The sequence below is a fragment of the Notolepis coatsorum genome (assembly GCF_963971535.1).
Source record: "Notolepis coatsorum genome assembly, chromosome: 4".
In the NCBI taxonomy this organism is placed as follows: domain Eukaryota; kingdom Metazoa; phylum Chordata; class Actinopteri; order Aulopiformes; family Paralepididae; genus Notolepis; species Notolepis coatsorum.
The window spans coordinates 93461021-93479552 of NC_140168.1; the positions used below are offsets into that span (position 1 = coordinate 93461021).

Below are 18532 nucleotides of genomic sequence, written 5' to 3' on the forward strand. Positions count from 1 at the left end.
CAATTTGTGATCGTCTTCCGCCATCTGCTGGACATGCCTTAACAGTGCACTGAAGTGTGTGAGCGTGCACGGCACAGTAGTAGTGGATACGAATAAATACAGTAGTTAAGAATAAGCACAATCGTTGAATGTTTGAACATATTTGAAAATATCATGAAAATGCATTCAGTCGCAAGATGGCTATTGTTCACTGATAGCTTTCACAAAACTCCGCGAGCTACACCCGCATATACGGTAATAACAACAACAAACAGGACGTGGACCTCTTTTAGAGGCTCGTCGGTAATGGCCACAACAGCATCAGCATCCAAGATGGCGGCGTCCGTGATACAAACATGCCATGTTGCATGTTGTGCCAACAGAACTCCACATGTTCTCTCCTGGGGTCGTGGGGGGATACTCGCTTACGGGACATGCAATTCCGTAGCTCTCTACGACCCAAAGGTAGTGGGCTATTTGGAAATATATATTACCCAACGTGTATAATAATAATAACATAGACCGCATCGCCAACCTCACTCACCAAGCTTGACAGCTCTGCAGCATCAAGCTCCCTGTTTGTATAGTAACACATGCATGTATACAATGTGTTTATTATACCAACGAACCGACGAGTTAACTACTTTTTGTTGACTTGGTTATTTTCATTCTAGGAGAGAAGTGTCGTCGCTATACTAAATGGCCACACAGGCAGAGTCAACACAGTCCAGTGGCTCCACAGAGCGGATTGTGGTGAGTTGTGTATGAATGAATGAATGAAAACTTTATTAACAGATTGCAGAATGGGTACAATACATTACGGCTCAATACACACAATTGTTAAAGGGATGCTGCAGACCAGAGAAAGACGTTTGTCTTTTTTACATCCGCGTCCCCCATTTTCAATTCACAGTGACAGTTATGGCATAGGGACATACATGACATACATGTACAGTGTCATTGAGGTTCGAAACTGGGATTATCTGTGTGGCACAGAATTACACATCGGAAGTGCATGATTGTCACTGTTGCATAATCCTACTCCCATATTAACATATCGGCTAGTCTCATGTATTACCATAGTGTCGGCAGGCAAATACTGCGGCATGGTCATGCTGGACCTACAAAAGGCCTTCGACACTGTCAATCACTCCATTCTGATTGACAAGCTAAAAGCAATTGGTTTTGATAGTCTATCAGTGAGCTGGATGCAATCCTACCTTGAGGGGAGGGAACAGATGGTGGAGGTAAACGGTACCCTATCCCCCCCCCCTCACAGTGAGCTGTGGTGTTCCACAAGGAAGCATACTAGGACCGCTACTGTTCCTAATTTATGCAAATGACATGTCGTCAGCTTGTGACTGCAACTTGTTCCTGTTTGCGGACGACTCAGCCCTGCTGGTCTCTGACAAGAACAAGTTACAGGTTGAAAAAACCCTCAGCTCGGAACTAGGCAAAATCTGCATATGGCTGGCTGATAACAAACTATCATTACACATGGGCAAAACAGAGTCCATTCTCTTCGGTTCAAATAACAAACTCAGCAAGACCGACGACTTCTCAGTTACAGTGGGTGACAATATTGTCACAAGGAAAGATGAAATTACCTACCTGGGTTCCATCCTAGAGGCTAATCTCTCCTGTGACAAAATGGCATCCAGTGTAATAAAAAAAGTCAACCAACGAACTCGATTCTTGTACCGGATCTCCTCTCTGGTAAACAAGAATACCCTGAAGACTCTGGCAGGAGCACTCATTCAAGGGTACTACGACTATGCTTGCACCTCATGGTACCAAAGCACCTCAAAGGCGCTAAAAACAAAATTACAAACATCTCAAAACAAACTGGTCAGACTACTGCTTGACCTTACTCCTAGAACCCACCTCACCCCTGCCCACTTTGACAACCTAGGATGGCTTAGAGTAGACGACAGAGTACAGCAACTTGCAATGGGCCTGGTCTACAAGATACACTACATACACGACCAAGGTACCCATGTACATGTCAAAATACTTCCCAAAGGTCAGTGAATACCACGATCACAACACCAGAGGGAGCGCCACAAATCATGTTAAACCCAGATTCGGCTCAAATAAGGGACTAAACACGTTTCGCAATTATGCCACATCAATGTGGAACGCCCTACCCAAAGCTGTAAAGGAATGTGGATCACTACCCACTTTCAAAACCACTCTCAAGGGACACCTACGGGAGACTGCAATTCAAAACTGGCCCCTGTAAATGTCCTAACCCAACCCCCTCCAATGTACAGTCATTTACCCAGTATGGTTTTGTCAATAGTCCAATGTACAATTTTGCTTGTTTGTACAGTGTCTTCCCCCCCCCCCCCTCAATGTACAGTTTTGCTTGTTTATACAGTGTTTCTCCCCCCCCCCCCCAACCACCTCCAATGTAAATTACCCAGTATGGTTGACAATATCCCAATGTACCCAACCCCCCCCCACACAACCCCACCCAACCTCCTCCAATGTACAGTTTCTACGTCAAATGTATATACTCCCTTTTCTTGACTCCTTCTGTATCACAAACAGTACTGTATTTGCAAATCTGGTATGTCATAAATGTATAGATGTAGCAGTACTGAATATCTGTATGTCATGTATGTCATATATGTCCTGATGAATTGAAAATGGGGGACCCTGATGTAAACAAGACGAAAGTCTTTCTCTGGTCTGCATCCCCTTAACAATTGTGTGTATTGAGCTGTACTGTATTGTACCCATTCTGCAATCTGTTAATAAAGTTTTCAATCAATCAATCAATCAATCAATCAATCGGCTGTATAGTCTTAACATGTCTACTACTGTCCTATGTCATACTGTATCGTCTGTTGTATACTCCTAGTGTCTTGTGGTCCTATACTCTATTGACTGTCCATCCTGTCTTTTGTCATGTTGTATTGTCCTCTGTCTATAGTTTTTAATTCTGTAGTTACTGTACAGCACTTTGGTCAGCTCTTCCATTATGATGAATTGAAAATGGGGGACCCTGATGTAAACAAGACGAAAGTCTTTCTCTGGTCTGCAGCCCCTTAACAATTGTGTGTATTGAGCCGTACTGTATTGTACCCATTCTGCAATCTGTTAATACAATTTTCAATCAATCAATCAATCAATCAATCAATCAATCAATCTCTGAGCTTTTAAATGTGCTATATAAACAAATGACTTGACTTGACTGTCTGCTTAAATGGACCAAAGTTGTAGTGTACATTGCTGGGTGGACCGGTCACACCACTAGAATACATGGTTGTCACTGTGATGATGTTAATGTTTAAACTGATCAAAGGGTATAGTCTGCTCTATTGTAGGTGTGATGTGGTCTCTGGGGTAGGCGACTCTGCTGGCTTGTCACTGTGTAGAATGCACCTGTTCTCTAACCTGTGGTGTTATTCACCCGCCATCACAGGTCCAGAACGCTGTCTGGTCTCGGGAGGTTCAGATAACCGACTCATTGTCTGGGAGGCTGACAATGGGAAGCAGGTAGGTCACATGTGTGAGGTTCACTGATCAGTGCTTCCCATACGTAGGTTTCTGTGCGGTGGCCCCCACCACAAAACGCATTTCCCAAACTGACACGTTCATATACTGTCTCACGATAGAGTCCTGAATCGTTTATGAATCGTTTTCAAATAAACGCTAGATTATCGATAGTATATGTGTACTTATGCACGCTAGAGAAGCGGGCTGAAAAATCGATCATCTTATTTCCTGATCAGCACACACACACTCACAGCCACACACACATGTGGGACACGCTGAGATATAGGTGAAAAGAGCTCTGATTATCCCAAGACTGGTCAAATAGATTCCTTACCTCAGATCAGATGTTCTCCAAAAAGATTATTCCAATTCCTGATCGCCATTCCAAATATCGATCGCGTTTATTGATCCAACGCTGGGTACTGGAAATACCGATTCCACGCTGTTCTGAGGGTCGGCTCGGATTACATGCCTGACAAGTAAAATGTGGATTCCGGACTTTCTTTTCCCCATGCGTTTTTCATTCAATCCAATCCAAAGGGTGCATAACCATCCGGCAGACGATAGGGGGCGGTATTTTCCCTGTTCAAACTCAGACAGAGTCCCAGTGGTAACGTGATGCTAGATCAGGGGTCAGCAACCTTTACTATCAAAAGAGCCACTTTTCCCCCCTCCCACAAAATAAAATGCTCAGGGAGCCGCACAACCTATTTACCCTTAAAATGAAGATAACACAGTGTATAACGTTTTATATATCCCCAAGCATACCCCACATTTAGCATAAAACGCCTGACAATTGCATACCCAAAGTAATTTGCGATTTATTATACTTTATCCTTATAGCACACAGTTTGTTGCATTAATGCATTCATGGAATTATAAAGCAACAAAAAGAAAAAATTTGACTTTTTATTGCTATTTTTACCTGTTAAAACAAAGGAAAACCTCAAATTCTTAAGATGAGGAGAAACAATACTGGCTGTGTAGACCTATTTTTTTATTTTTTTTAATTATCTTTCCCCCCCTCCTTTTTCCGATTTTTCTCCCATCCCACTGTTAGTCATTATGCCAATTCCCAACCCCCTTCCTGGTTGTTGCGCACTCCCCCCTACTGTTGGTCCGGGAGACCGGAGACTGTCACATGCTTTCCTCCGACGCATGTGCAGCCAGCCGGCAGCCAGCCTGGCAGCGCAGATTCTCACGGGAGAGTGTAACGTGTGGAAGGTCACACTACCTCCCTCCAGATCCTACCCTCGCTGTGCAGGCGCCCCGACCGAACTGTAGGGGTCGCTGTCCACAACGCCCAGGACCCACCCATCAGCTTTCCCACCCCTAACACTGCCAATTGTGTTAGTATGAACGACCAGCCAAGCTGATAGCAACATGAGAGCTGGATTCGAACCCAGCGTCTCCAGCGTTGATGGCGAGCGCCTTGCCCACTACACCACCTAGCCGCCCTAGACCTTTTAAATAAAACACAGAAGAGGAGACAAAACACTGGTGTCTGTAGACCGACTTTGAAATAAAACCCTGAACTATTCAGGTATATTTGAGTCCTTCCCTTATTTGTGGAACATTTATAAAATAAAAAGTAGTCCACTTTGAAAAAAGACTACCATGTGTAGACCTACTTTGAAATAAAACACAGAAAAGGAGAAAAAAACACTGGCATCTGTAGACCTACTTTGAAATAAAACCCTGAACTATGCAGCTCTATTTGAGTCCTTCCCTTATTTGTGGAAAATCTATAAAATAAAAAGTAAATTTTTCGTTGTTCGCAAATTTCGCACCACATATCAGGCATACAGGTAAGCCTGCATCGTTAGTCGTGAAAGCAAATGAATCTGTCCATGCTGAATTAAACCCTCTACTTTCCTCAGACTTTCCTTTTTTTGGATTTATCCATGGTTAGCTTACTGGGGGGTCGGAAACTCAAGATTAGCCACTTGCAGACGGCAGGGAGAGGCGCGGGGTGTGACGTACTGTATATTTTAGTTGATGAAATATTTTTTCATTTCAGTGTCACAGTATGACATCGATCTCCAAAATAAGAGAACAAAAAAAAAAGTAAAAAAATAAATAAAAATATGTTGGGCCAGGGAGCCGCAGCTGATTGGCTAAAGAGCCGCATGCGGCTCCGGAGCCGCAGGTTGCCGACCCCTGGTCTAGATTGATGAAAAATGAATGGAAATCGATAATAAAAACAATAACGATTAAATAACGAGATTTCTCGTTCCTGGCACTCAACGCATGGCATGAACTAATGAGATTTCTCGTGGCTGGCACTCAAAGTGTTAATAGTTGAGTATCAGAAGAGATGTCGGTGGTCTCATCAAGTTGAATAGAAAAATACGGGCTCTGCTTAAGTTTTTCCACAACTTGGCTCTTAACATCGTCCAACATGCAGTCAATTCTTCTTGAAATAGTGTCATCTGACAGCGGTATTGTATGGAGCTGCTCTGCAACACTTTGTCCACAAAGGACAGAAACCACATCTTTGGTACAGGGCAACCAAAAGCTCTCTGCAAGTGTGTGGGGTTTCCCAGTCTTTGCGATCCAAACAAAGCATGTAGTCCTTTTTCAGAGAGTGGTGCACTCGGCAGAGCGTACTACGGGTATTGCACGACCACCCCTGCAGAATAATGAAGGACCCCCACCACCCCAACAACAGCCTGTTCAAGCTGCTGAGGTCAGGCAAGCGCCTCCGCATACAATACACGCTGCAAGAACAGAGAGACTCAGGCCATGTTTAGACGGAGAGAGTCTGAACAGAAACCGCAAAAGTTGTCTTGCGGTCTCACTTTTAATGTTGCGTTTAGACTAGTGTTTTGGGATGGAATTCTGCGTGCAGACGAGGCTGTAAAGACTCGAGACGACGGAGCCCCGCTGTCACACGATTGGCGCATATGTCACATGACGTGCTGTGAAGACCCGCCCTACTCTGCCTCTGATTCGTAGACTGTGGGTGGGGGAATGTGATTGGACCAAAGCAGAGTCACTCACAGACAGTGGCTCCAGTCACTAATAGTTGCGATAGCCGCGGGACAGATTCTTGTGTATTTAAAAGTACTGCCAATGTAGCCTTCAGGTGATCGCCATGGATAGAATCAGACATGCTTTGTTTACGCTTCTAGGCTACTGGCGCATGCCTATGATTAGAGCTGCCGCGGTATCGGTATTACCGCGGTATCGCTGTTACATCATGCCCACCGCAGCGTTGGGCTGAATACCGGCATCACCGCTGTTTTTTATTATATTATTATTATTATTACGCTCTCGTTGGGCTTGCGGCTCTGCAGATATACCCTACTTCTCTGTCGAGATTCCAAGCGACCCTATTGGGTACCAGAAAAGTCGCATGAAACACTGCAGACCACTGATTGGTCAGAAGAGATACGCGTCACATGCTGGAGCATCTTGCAGTGCTTTTACTTCCTGAATCTCAGCCATGAGCCATTGATCAGAGCTCACAGTCACAACACGGCTAATAGTACGTTAGCTCCCACCGGAGACCGGAGTGGATTACCGACGCCGTCGCTCCTCAGGGAACGAGGCATAATGATTTTACTGCAACGAAATGTTATAATAAAAGCCCTTCGTTCTATACACTTGTCTGATTGAAAACTTTATTAACAGACCGCAGAATGGGTACAACTCGGCACGCTCTGAGCAAAGAAAGGAACTTAGATATTAATTGAGTAACGCTTGCCTTGCTATGGTCCGGTAAATACGAACGTGTAACTATACTAACGTTAATGCCACAAATCGAATGCCTTTGTAATCATAAGTAGTAACGTTATAATAATAAGAAGAAGAAAGGGTCGGGGGGGGGTAACCAACGCGCGCGCCGCTACCACCCCTGCTCGCGACACCGAGGGGAGACTTCGAATCAGTGTTTCACTTTTAATAACGAATGCGTGCATGCCGAATCCCAAACAATATTCATGCTGCAAAGTCATCCTCTAAAGATAGACATTTAGACTAGAGGCAGGCTATATGCTATAAAGAGTAGACTACAAAAAAAATGCATTCAAACTTTTTTTTTTGTGTGTGTGTGTGTGTGCGGTAACCGCGGCGGTAGGAAATATTTTGCAAATTTGTGCGGTAAGGAAAACATCAATACCGCGGCAGCTCTACCTATGATGTAAGCAGTACGCGACGAGAGCCTTGAGAACCCTTTCGTCATAGTTTTATGCGGTTTGACTGTTCAGATGATAGCACAAAGGTTTATCGTTTCTAGGATTTCCACCCAGGAAGGTGGTCTCACTTTTTTGCGGATTCTCCCCGCAAAAACGCCGTTGCCGTATAAACAGAAGGCACATTCGAAGAAATATTTTGCCGGTTTCACCCGCGAGCGTTCCCGTCTAAACATGGCCTCAGACTCAGCTTCTTCCCCCAGGCCATCAGAACACTGAACACTGATCTCTCCACACACACACACACACACACACACACACTGACTGTAATAACTTTTTGAATTATTTTGTGGATAAGGTCAGCGGTGTTAGAGCAGGCATCTGCCCCTCATCCCTTTCTGACAGCCTTCCTACCACTGTCTCTCCTCCTCTCACGCTGCTAGACTCGTTCTCTCCAGTCACCTTAGAGCAGGTTTCTATAGTGCTGCACAAAACGAAACCCTCTTTTAATCCCCTTGATGCTGTTCCCTCATCCCTGATTTTAGAGGTCCTTGACTCAATTGGTCCCACAATTCTGTCAATAATTAACCGCTCTCTGGCATCAGGTTCTGTCCCTAGCCTTTTTTTTTTTTTTTTTTTTTTTTTTTTTCCCTCCATTTTTCCTCCGATTTTCTCCCATCCCAATGTTAGTCGTATGCCAATTCCCAGTCCCTTCCTGGTCGCTGCACACTTACCCCCCACAGTCAGATCATCTGGGAGAGTGGAGGCTACCACGTGCTTCCTCCGACACACGTCCAGCCAATCACCGCTTCTTTTCACCTGGCAGCGCGGATTCTCATCGAGAGGGCGTAGCGTGTGGGAGGATCACACTATCCCCCTCAGGTCCTATCCGCGCTTAGCAGGCGCCCCGACCGAACTGTAGGAGTCGCTGTTTACAACGACCCGGACCCACCCCGCCAGCTTCTCCCACCCTCTAATACAGCCAATTGTATTAGTGCAGACGGCCAGCCAAGCTGGTGACAACCCCGGAGCTGTGAGCTGGATTCGAACAGGCGAATCCAGCTCACAGCTCCGGGGTTGGTGACGAACGCAATCTCCGCTCGGCCACCTAACCGCCCTGTCCCTAGCCTTTTTAAACATGCCATAGTTCAACCTCTTTTAAAAAAGGCTAACCTAGACCCCTCTCTTCCTGAGAATTATAGACCAATCTCCAAACTACCTCTGCTGTCCAAGGTGCTGGAGAAAATTGTGGCTGAGCAGCAATCTCCGCTCGGCCACCTAACCGCCCTGTCCCTAGCCTTTTTAAACATGCCATAGTTCAACCTCTTTTAAAAAAGGCTAACCTAGACCCCTCTCTTCCTGAGAATTATAGACCAATCTCCAAACTACCTCTGCTGTCCAAGGTGCTGGAGAAAATTGTGGCTGAGCAGCCCGTATGGTTCTAGAAACCCATAATCTGGGTATGACCCATTCCAATCAGGCTTTCGGAAATTTCATTCCACCGAAACAGCCCTTCTTAAGGTTACCAATGACATTGTAATGGCTGCAGATGATGGTAAACACTCACTATTAGTTTTATTGGACCTCAGCGCAGCCTTTGACACGGTTGATCATGTGGTTATGGTGCGTAGGCTCAATGATGTGTTTGGGATCTCTGGGTCGGCACTGAGATGGTTCTCATCTTACCTAGCTGATAGAAGCTTTTCTGTGTGAGTGGGGCAGTTCATGTCGGACTCTACCCCACTGTCCTGTGGGGTTCCGCAGGGTTCTGTGCTAGGGCCAATGCTGTTCTCCCTATATATGTTTCCCCTAAGCCAGATTATTAAACGTTTTAATGGAATATTTTATCAATTTTATGCGGATGACATCCAATTGTATTGTTCTTTTAAGCCCAGTGAGTGTAATCGTTTTTGCATTATTAATGAATGCATCGATGCCATCAAGAGCTGGATGGCTGATAATTTCCTTCAGCTTAATGCAAGTAAGACAGAAGCCCTCATTATTGCTCCCGACCACATCATCCCCATTATAAAAAATTCTATTGGACCCTTAGGTCAGTGTGTCAAACCTCATGTGAGGAACTTAGGTGTAATTTTTGATGACTCTCTGTCTTTTAACAGCCATGTCAACCAGCTCACACGGTCATGTTTTTATCAGCTCAGAAACATTGCCAAATTAAGATTTGTTGTTTCTAGAGCTGAAATGGAAATGATCATCCATGCTTTTATTTCATCACGCCTGGACTATTGCAATTCAATTTTTACCTGTCTGGATAAATCTGTGCTAAACCGCTTGCAAATCATTCAAAACGCAGCGGCAAGGCTTTTAACTGGGACAAGTAGGCGTGCCCACATCACCCCTATTTTATCCACTCTACATTGGCTCCCCATTAATTATCGTGTCCATTTTAAAATTCTTGTTTTAACTTTTAAAGCCCTCCAAGGTAGATCCCCTGTGTACATTTTTTATTTACTGCGCCCCTACTCCCCCAGTCGTGCACTTAGGTCCTCCCACCAAAATCTCCTGGTTGTCCCACGGACCCGGTTAATAACAAAAGGTGACCGGTCCTTCCAATTTATGGCCCCTACCCTTTGGAACACCCTCCCCCTTTCTATGCGTTCACTTGACTCCCTATCCACTTTTAAGGAACAGTTGAAAACGTTTTTATTCAGACAGGCTTTTAAATAATTCCTGGTTGTATACGTTGTTTATTTATTTATAATTGTTGTTTTGTTTTTAGTTGCACTCATATTTAGTTATTTAATTGTAACTATGCCTATGCTTACGATGTGTCAGAATTGTTTTATGTGTAGTGCGTTCATCTCTATGTTGCTATGTTTTACTTCTGTGAAGCACTTTGTGATTTTATCTGAGAAAGGTGCTATACAAATAAAGTTTACTTACTTACTTACTTACTTACACACACACACACACACACACACACACACACACACACACACACACACACACACACACACACACACACACACACACACACACACACACTCACACACTCACACACTCACACACTCACACTCACACACACACACACACACACACACACACACACACACACACACAAACACAAACAAACAAGCAACCAACAACAGGTCACTTTAGGAAAAAGGAAAGGTCACTTTAAAAAACAAAAACATAACTATGTTATGTAGTTACTAGAGGTGGGCATAGATAAATTTTTTTAATCTAGATTAATCTATATGCAATCCTGGATTTAATCTAGATTAATCTAGATTAAAATGACCCAAAAAAAAAAAAAAGAACTGCCGAAGGCATTCAAAATATGTGTGTTCTACCCAAATAATGACCAGAAGTAAGTCCTTACTTTTTCTTTCCTCCTTATGTTTCTCAGGCCAGGTGGCCCATTACACCATGAGCCCATCTCCCGTTTCCAAAATGCATTACAGACTGTTTGAAAAAGCTGTTTTGCTATGATAATTGGTAATGAAATATCAAAATAATGTTCAATAAGATGTACTTGTGTTTAATAAGTTGTTTTATTCAGAAGTTAACACAAATAAAGAATATTACCAGTACAGTACAGTATCTAGCACTCTCAGGAGCAAAACAGAAAGAATCATTTCAAACTTGAACTATGTGACATGGCTTGAATCAACTGCTCCAGTGGAGTTGCTCAGTGGCCAATGGTGTCAACTGCAGGTTGTACTGGGCAGCTCCCAGGTGTGAATGGAACTGTGTGAATGTGAAGCAGGGCGTTCCTGAAAAAGAGCATCTGTGCTCAGCGAACCTACCCTGGGTAAATAAAGGTATTTTTTTTTTTTAGATTAATGCGTTAATTATATTATCGCGCGATACTAGTATAGCGTTAACGCAGCATGTTAACGGCCCAGCTCTAGTAGTTACATATAGCATAACTATATTGTATAGTATAGTAGTGTATATAGGACTCTTTACCTTTAATTCGTAAGCTTAGCATTGTATTGTATTTTATCTTAATACCTGTTATCATGTCTATTTTATTATCTATTCTATTTTATTCTATTATTATTTGTATTCTTTTGCACAATCAAGGCGGGCATGGCCACCTTCATTTCACTACGTGTCTCATGTATGTATGTGACAAATAAATCTCTTGAATCTTGAATCTTGAAAAAAAAACGCTTGGCAAATAAACGTTGCTATAAAAAAAAGTTCCCTTCCTGAAGCACAACACAAAACATGTGTTCTCATTGTCACCTACGGTAGTTCACACACACCAAACAAAGTCTGTCCTCCTCTAGGTGACATTAAACCTCCCGGTCTCTAGGACTAGTGGTGATGTCTGTCCTCCTCTAGGTGGCATTAAACCTGATGGTCTCTAGGACTAGTGGTGATGTCTGTCCTCTAGGTGACATTAAACCTGCTGGTCTCTAGGACTAGTGGTGATGTCTGTCCTCCTCTAGGTGGCATTAAACCTGCTGGTCTCTAGGACTAGTGGTGATGTCTGTCCTCTAGGTGGCATTAAACCTGCTGGTCTCTAGGACTAGTGGTGATGTCTGTCCTCTAGGTGGCATTAAACCTGCTGGTCTCTAGGACTAGTGGTGATGTCTGTCCTCTAGGTGGCATTAAACCTGCTGGTCTCTAGGACTAGTGGTGATGTCTGTCCTCCTCTAGGTGGCATTAAACCTGCTGGTCTCTAGGACTAGTGGTGATGTCTGTCCTCCTCTAGGTGGCATTAAACCTGCTGGTCTCTAGGACTAGTGGTGATGTCTGTCCTCCTCTAGGTGGCATTAAACCTGCTGGTCTCTAGGACTAGTGGTGATGTCTGTCCTCCTCTAGGTGGCATTAAACCTGCTGGTCTCTAGGACTAGTGGTGATGTCTGTCCTCTAGGTGGCATTAAACCTGCTGGTCTCTAGGACTAGTGGTGATGTCTGTCCTCTAGGTGACATTAAACCTGCTGGTCTCTAGGACTAGTGGTGATGTCTGTCCTCTAGGTGGCATTAAACCTGCTGGTCTCTAGGACTAGTGGTGATGTCTGTCCTCTAGGTGACATTAAACCTGCTGGTCTCTAGGACTAGTGGTGATGTCTGTCCTCTAGGTGGCATTAAACCTGCTGGTCTCTAGGACTAGTGGTGATGTCTGTCCTCCTCTAGGTGACATTAAACCTGCTGGTCTCTAGGACTAGTGGTGATGTCTGTCCTCCTCTAGGTGGCATTAAACCTGCTGGTCTCTAGGACTAGTGGTGATGTCTGTCCTCTAGGTGGCATTAAACCTGCTGGTCTCTAGGACTAGTGGTGATGTCTGTCCTCTAGGTGGCATTAAACCTGCTGGTCTCTAGGACTAGTGGTGATGTCTGTCCTCCTCTAGGTGACATTAAACCTGCCGGTCTCTAGGACTAGTGGTGATGTCTGTCCTCCTCCTAGGTGGCATTAAACCTGCCGGTCTCTAGGACTAGTGGTGATGTCTGTCCTCCTCCTAGGTGGCATTAAACCTGCTGGTCTCTAGGACTAGTGGTGATGTCTGTCCTCTAGGTGGCATTAAACCTGCTGGTCTCTAGGACTAGTGGTGATGTCTGTCCTCCTCTAGGTGGCATTAAACCTGCTGGTCTCTAGGACTAGTGGTGATGTCTGTCCTCTAGGTGGCATTAAACCTGCTGGTCTCTAGGACTAGTGGTGATGTCTGTCCTCTAGGTGGCATTAAACCTGCTGGTCTCTAGGACTAGTGGTGATGTCTGTCCTCTAGGTGGCATTAAACCTGCCGGTCTCTAGGACTAGTGGTGATGTCTGTCCTCTAGGTGGCATTAAACCTGCTGGTCTCTAGGACTAGTGGTGATGTCTGTCCTCTAGGTGGCATTAAACCTGCTGGTCTCTAGGACTAGTGGTGATGTCTGTCCTCCTCTAGGTGACATTAAACCTGCTGGTCTCAAGGACTAGTGGTGATGTCTGTCCTCCTCTAGGTGGCATTAAACCTGCTGGTCTCTAGGACTAGTGGTGATGTCTGTCCTCTAGGTGGCATTAAACCTGCTGGTCTCTAGGACTAGTGGTGATGTCTGTCCTCTAGTTGACATTAAACCTGCTGGTCTCTAGGACTAGTGGTGATGTCTGTCCTCTAGGTGACATTAAACCTGCTGGTCTCTAGGACTAGTGGTGATGTCTGTCCTCTAGGTGGCATTAAACCTGCTGGTCTCTAGGACTAGTGGTGATGTCTGTCCTCCTCTAGGTGACATTAAACCTGCTGGTCTCTAGGACTAGTGGTGATGTCTGTCCTCCTCTAGGTGACATTAAACCTGCTGGTCTCTAGGACTAGTGGTGATGTCTGTCCTCTAGGTGGCATTAAACCTGCTGGTCTCTAGGACTAGTGGTGATGTCTGTCCTCTAGGTGACATTAAACCTGCTGGTCTCTAGGACTAGTGGTGATGTCTGTCCTCTAGGTGACATTAAACCTGCTGGTCTCTAGGACTAGTGGTGATGTCTGTCCTCCTCTAGGTGACATTAAACCTGCTGGTCTCTAGGACTAGTGGTGATGTCTGTCCTCCTCTGGGGTGACATTAAACCTGCTGGTCTCTAGGACTAGTGGTGATGTCTGTCCTCCTCTAGGTGACATTAAACCTGCTGGTCTCTAGGACTAGTGGTGATGTCTGTCCTCCTCTAGGTGGCATTAAACCTGCTGGTCTCTAGGACTAGTGGTGATGTCTGTCCTCTAGGTGACATTAAACCGGCTGGTCTCTAGGACTAGTGGTGATGTCTGTCCTCCTCTAGGTGGCATTAAACCTGCTGGTCTCTAGGACTAGTGGTGATGTCTGTCCTCTAGGTGACATTAAACCGGCTGGTCTCTAGGACTAGTGGTGATGTCTGTCCTCTAGGTGACATTAAACCTGCTGGTCTCTAGGACTAGTGGTGATGTCTGTCCTCTAGGTGACATTAAACCGGCTGGTCTCTAGGACTAGAGGTGATATCTGTCCTCTAGGTGGCATTAAACCTGCTGGTCTCTAGGACTAGTGGTGATGTCTGTCCTCTAGGTGACATTAAACCTGCTGGTCTCTAGGACTAGTGGTGATGTCTGTCCTCTAGGTGGCATTAAACCTGCTGGTCTCTAGGACTAGTGGTGATGTCTGTCCTCTAGGTGGCATTAAACCTGCTGGTCTCTAGGACTAGTGGTGATGTCTGTCCTCTAGGTGGCATTAAACCTGCTGGTCTCTAGGACTAGTGGTGATGTCTGTCCTCCTCTAGGTGACATTAAACCTGCTGGTCTCTAGGACTAGTGGTGATGTCTGTCCTCCTCTAGGTGACATTAAACCTGCTGGTCTCTAGGACTAGTGGTGATGTCTGTCCTCTAGGTGGCATTAAACCTGCTGGTCTCTAGGACTAGTGGTGATGTCTGTCCTCTAGGTGGCATTAAACCTGCTGGTCTCTAGGACTAGTGGTGATGTCTGTCCTCCTCTAGGTGGCATTAAACCTGCTGGTCTCTAGGACTAGTGGTGATGTCTGTCCTCTAGGTGGCATTAAACCTGCTTGTCTCTAGGACTAGTGGTGATGTCTGTCCTCCTCCTAGGTGGCATTAAACCTGCTGGTCTCTAGGACTAGTGGTGATGTCTGTCCTCTAGGTGGCATTGAACCTGCTGGTCTCTAGGACTAGTGGTGATGTCTGTCCTCTAGGTGGCATTAAACCTGCTGGTCTCTAGGACTAGTGGTGATGTCTGTCCTCCTCTAGGTGACATTAAACCTGCTTGTCTCTAGGACTAGTGGTGATGTCTGTCCTCCTCTAGGTGACATTAAACCTGCTGGTCTCTAGGACTAGTGGTGATGTCTGTCCTCTAGGTGGCATTAAACCTGCTGGTCTCTAGGACTAGTGGAGATGTCTGTCCTCTAGGTGGCATTAAACCTGCTGGTCTCTAGGACTAGTGGTGATGTCTGTCCTCTAGGTGGCATTAAACCTGCTGGTCTCTAGGACTAGTGGTGATGTCTGTCCTCTAGGTGGCATTAAACCTGCTGGTCTCTAGGACTAGTGGTGATGTCTGTCCTCTAGGTGACATTAAACCTGCTGGTCTCTAGGACTAGTGGTGATGTCTGTCCTCCTCTAGGTGGCATTAAACCTGCTGGTCTCTAGGACTAGTGGTGATGTCTGTCCTCTAGGTGGCATTAAACCTGCTGGTCTCTAGGACTAGTGGTGATGTCTGTCCTCTAGGTGGCATTAAACCTGCTGGTCTCTAGGACTAGTGGTGATGTCTGTCCTCCTCTAGGTGACATTAAACCTGCTTGTCTCTAGGACTAGTGGTGATGTCTGTCCTCCTCTAGGTGACATTAAACCTGCTGGTCTCTAGGACTAGTGGTGATGTCTGTCCTCTAGGTGGCATTAAACCTGCTGGTCTCTAGGACTAGTGGTGATGTCTGTCCTCTAGGTGACATTAAACCTGCTGGTCTCTAGGACTAGTGGTGATGTCTGTCCTCCTCTAGGTGGCATTAAACCTGCTGGTCTCTAGGACTAGTGGTGATGTCTGTCCTCTAGGTGGCATTAAACCTGCTGGTCTCTAGGACTAGTGGTGATGTCTGTCCTCCTCCTAGGTGGCATTAAACCTGCAGTAGGGATTGATGTGTGGGGTGTTTGGGGGGACTGGCTGTTCCGGGGGGGTTCACATGCCTTTGAACAACACTGTACTTATTGTACTTATTTTAAGCCTATTCTTGTGTCTGCACGTTCTACGTTGCACTACTTTTATTGTCTTTTATACCTATTCTTATGCCTGCACTTCATGCATTGTTTTTATTCTGTAGACTGTATGCTGATTTTATGCTTATGTTCATTTTGTGCTACTTGCTGTGTGGCACTTTGTGCTGCGGTCCATGTGTGAAGGGTGCTATATAGATACAGAGTTGTTGTTATTATTATTATTAAAATGTATGCATTGAAATATCTAAGTCTCGACGACATTGAAAATGAGGGTGACCTCAATTGTCCTTTTAGAGAATAAATAAAGGTTGAACACAGTCAGCAGATTCAGCACTCCCAAATATTGATGTTATTATATTCCCTCAGTTTTGGGTAATCTACGTGAGGTCGGCCTGTCCAATGCTGGGGTGGGTGGGGGCGGGCCACCGCAAAGAAGTCTGCATCGCCACAATAACATCTTCTTGTGTCCCCTCCAGTTCCACCAGTCGGCTGAGTGTACTGGTCACACTGGTCCGGTGTGCGCTGTGGACGCCCTGCAGCTGGAGGACAGCGAGGTCCTCATCGCGTCCTCGGCGTCCGACTCCACCGTCAGACTGTGGCTCGTCCACGGAGCTCAGAGTAAGAGGCCTACACTGTTAAAAACCATAGCGATGGAGCGCAGAGTAAGAGGCCTACACTGTTAAAAACATAGTGATGTGGTTCAGAGTAAGGCCTACACTGTTAAAAACCATAGCGATGGAGCGCAGAGTAAGAGGCCTACACTGTTAAAAAAAAACATAGCGATGGCACTCAGAGTAAGAGCCACAGGCCTACACTGTTAAAAAAAACAAAGCGATGGAGCTCAGAGTAAGAACCACAGGTGTGGTACAAGGTGGAAGGAACCCAACCTGAGCATGACATAAGAGCAAAACGGCCGCCGTGTGTATTATATGGACAATTGGCTGCATTTCAATAGCACTCTTCTCTTGCAGTGCTACAAGGGAACACCTGCAGACGTATATAATGCGTCAGCTAGTATCTTTGTAAACTGGAAGTTAAAGGGGGTCTTCACCAAAAAACAATGCAGATTTATTTTGCACATAATCTCACACACATCTAAAAACTCAACATTTTTGCGGACATTCATTTAGTTTGACAGTTATTGAGAGTAAACGAGTTTGAATGTGGCCACCAATGATGTCATCGGGGACATTGAATCCATGTGTTGTGTTTTAGTAACGGCTCCAATAAATGATGGCAGATGAAAATATAACGATGCCTCTCGAGACACGTCGGTAGATTCTACGTCAGATTATACGCCATCCTCCTCGCAACAGAGCGACTGGATCCCCATAAAAAATGTGCAGAATGTTCCTTTAAGGTTAGCCTTCCCCGTCCTTTTCCCTCAGGGTTATTCCCCCCCGCCTGTCAGCAGCTGGTCCTACATGACAGCTCTGGAGAAGAGGCTGTGTGTGTGTGCGTCTGTGTGTGTGTGCTTATGTGTGCGTCTGTGTGTGTGTGCTTATGTTAGTGCTTATGTGTGCGTGTGCTTATGTGTGCGTGTGCTTATGTTAGTGTGTGTGTGTGCTTACGTTAGTATGTGTGTGTGTGTGTGTGCTTATGTGTGCGAGCATGTGCTTAGGTGTGCGAGCATGTGCTTATGTGTGTGTGTGCTTATGTTAGTGCTTATGTGTGTATGTGTGCATGCTTGCATGTGTGCAATGCATGCTTATGTGGCTCCCCCCTGCTCCCCCTGCTCCCACTGCTCCCACTGCTCCCCCCTGCTCCCCCCTGCTCCCCCTGCTCCCACTGCTCCCACTGCTCCCCCTGCTCCCCCTGCTCCCACTGCTCCCACTGCTCCCCCCTGCTCCCCCCTGCTCCCCCTGCTCCCACTGCTCCCACTGCTCCCCCTGCTCCCCCTGCTCCCCCTGCTACCCCCTGCTCCCCCTGCTCCCCCTGCTCCCCACTGCTCCCCCTGCTCCCCCCTGCTCCCCCTGCTCCCCCTGCTCCCCCCTGCTCCCCCTGCTCCCCCTGCTACCCCTGCTACCCCCTGCTCCCCCTGCTCCCCCCTGCTCCCACTGCTCCCCCCTGCTCCCACTGCTCCCCACTGCTCCCCCTGCTCCCACTGCTCCCCCCTGCTCCCCCTGCTCCCACTGCTCCCCACTGCTCCCCCCTGCTCCCCACTGCTCCCCCTGCTCCCCACTGCTCCCCCCTGCTCCCCACTGCTCCCACTGCTCCCCCCTGCTCCCCCTGCTCCCACTGCTCCCCACTGCTCCCCCCTGCTCCCCACTGCTCCCCCTGCTCCCCA

At 46.2% G+C, this 18532-nt stretch overlaps 1 protein-coding gene across 1 annotated transcript in view; it reads left to right on the top strand.

The window, feature by feature from the left end:
• Positions 1-312: 312 nt before the first annotated feature.
• Positions 313-18532, top strand: part of elp2 (elongator acetyltransferase complex subunit 2) — a gene marked incomplete at both ends in the record, with an annotated part of 119795 nt that continues 101575 nt past the window's right edge. The window contains 4 exons of the mRNA XM_084312033.1: positions 313-444; positions 654-732; positions 3410-3483; positions 16722-16863. Of these exons, the coding sequence (XP_084168159.1) occupies positions 313-444; positions 654-732; positions 3410-3483; positions 16722-16863 (427 nt within the window). The remainder of the gene's footprint in view (positions 445-653; positions 733-3409; positions 3484-16721; positions 16864-18532) is intronic.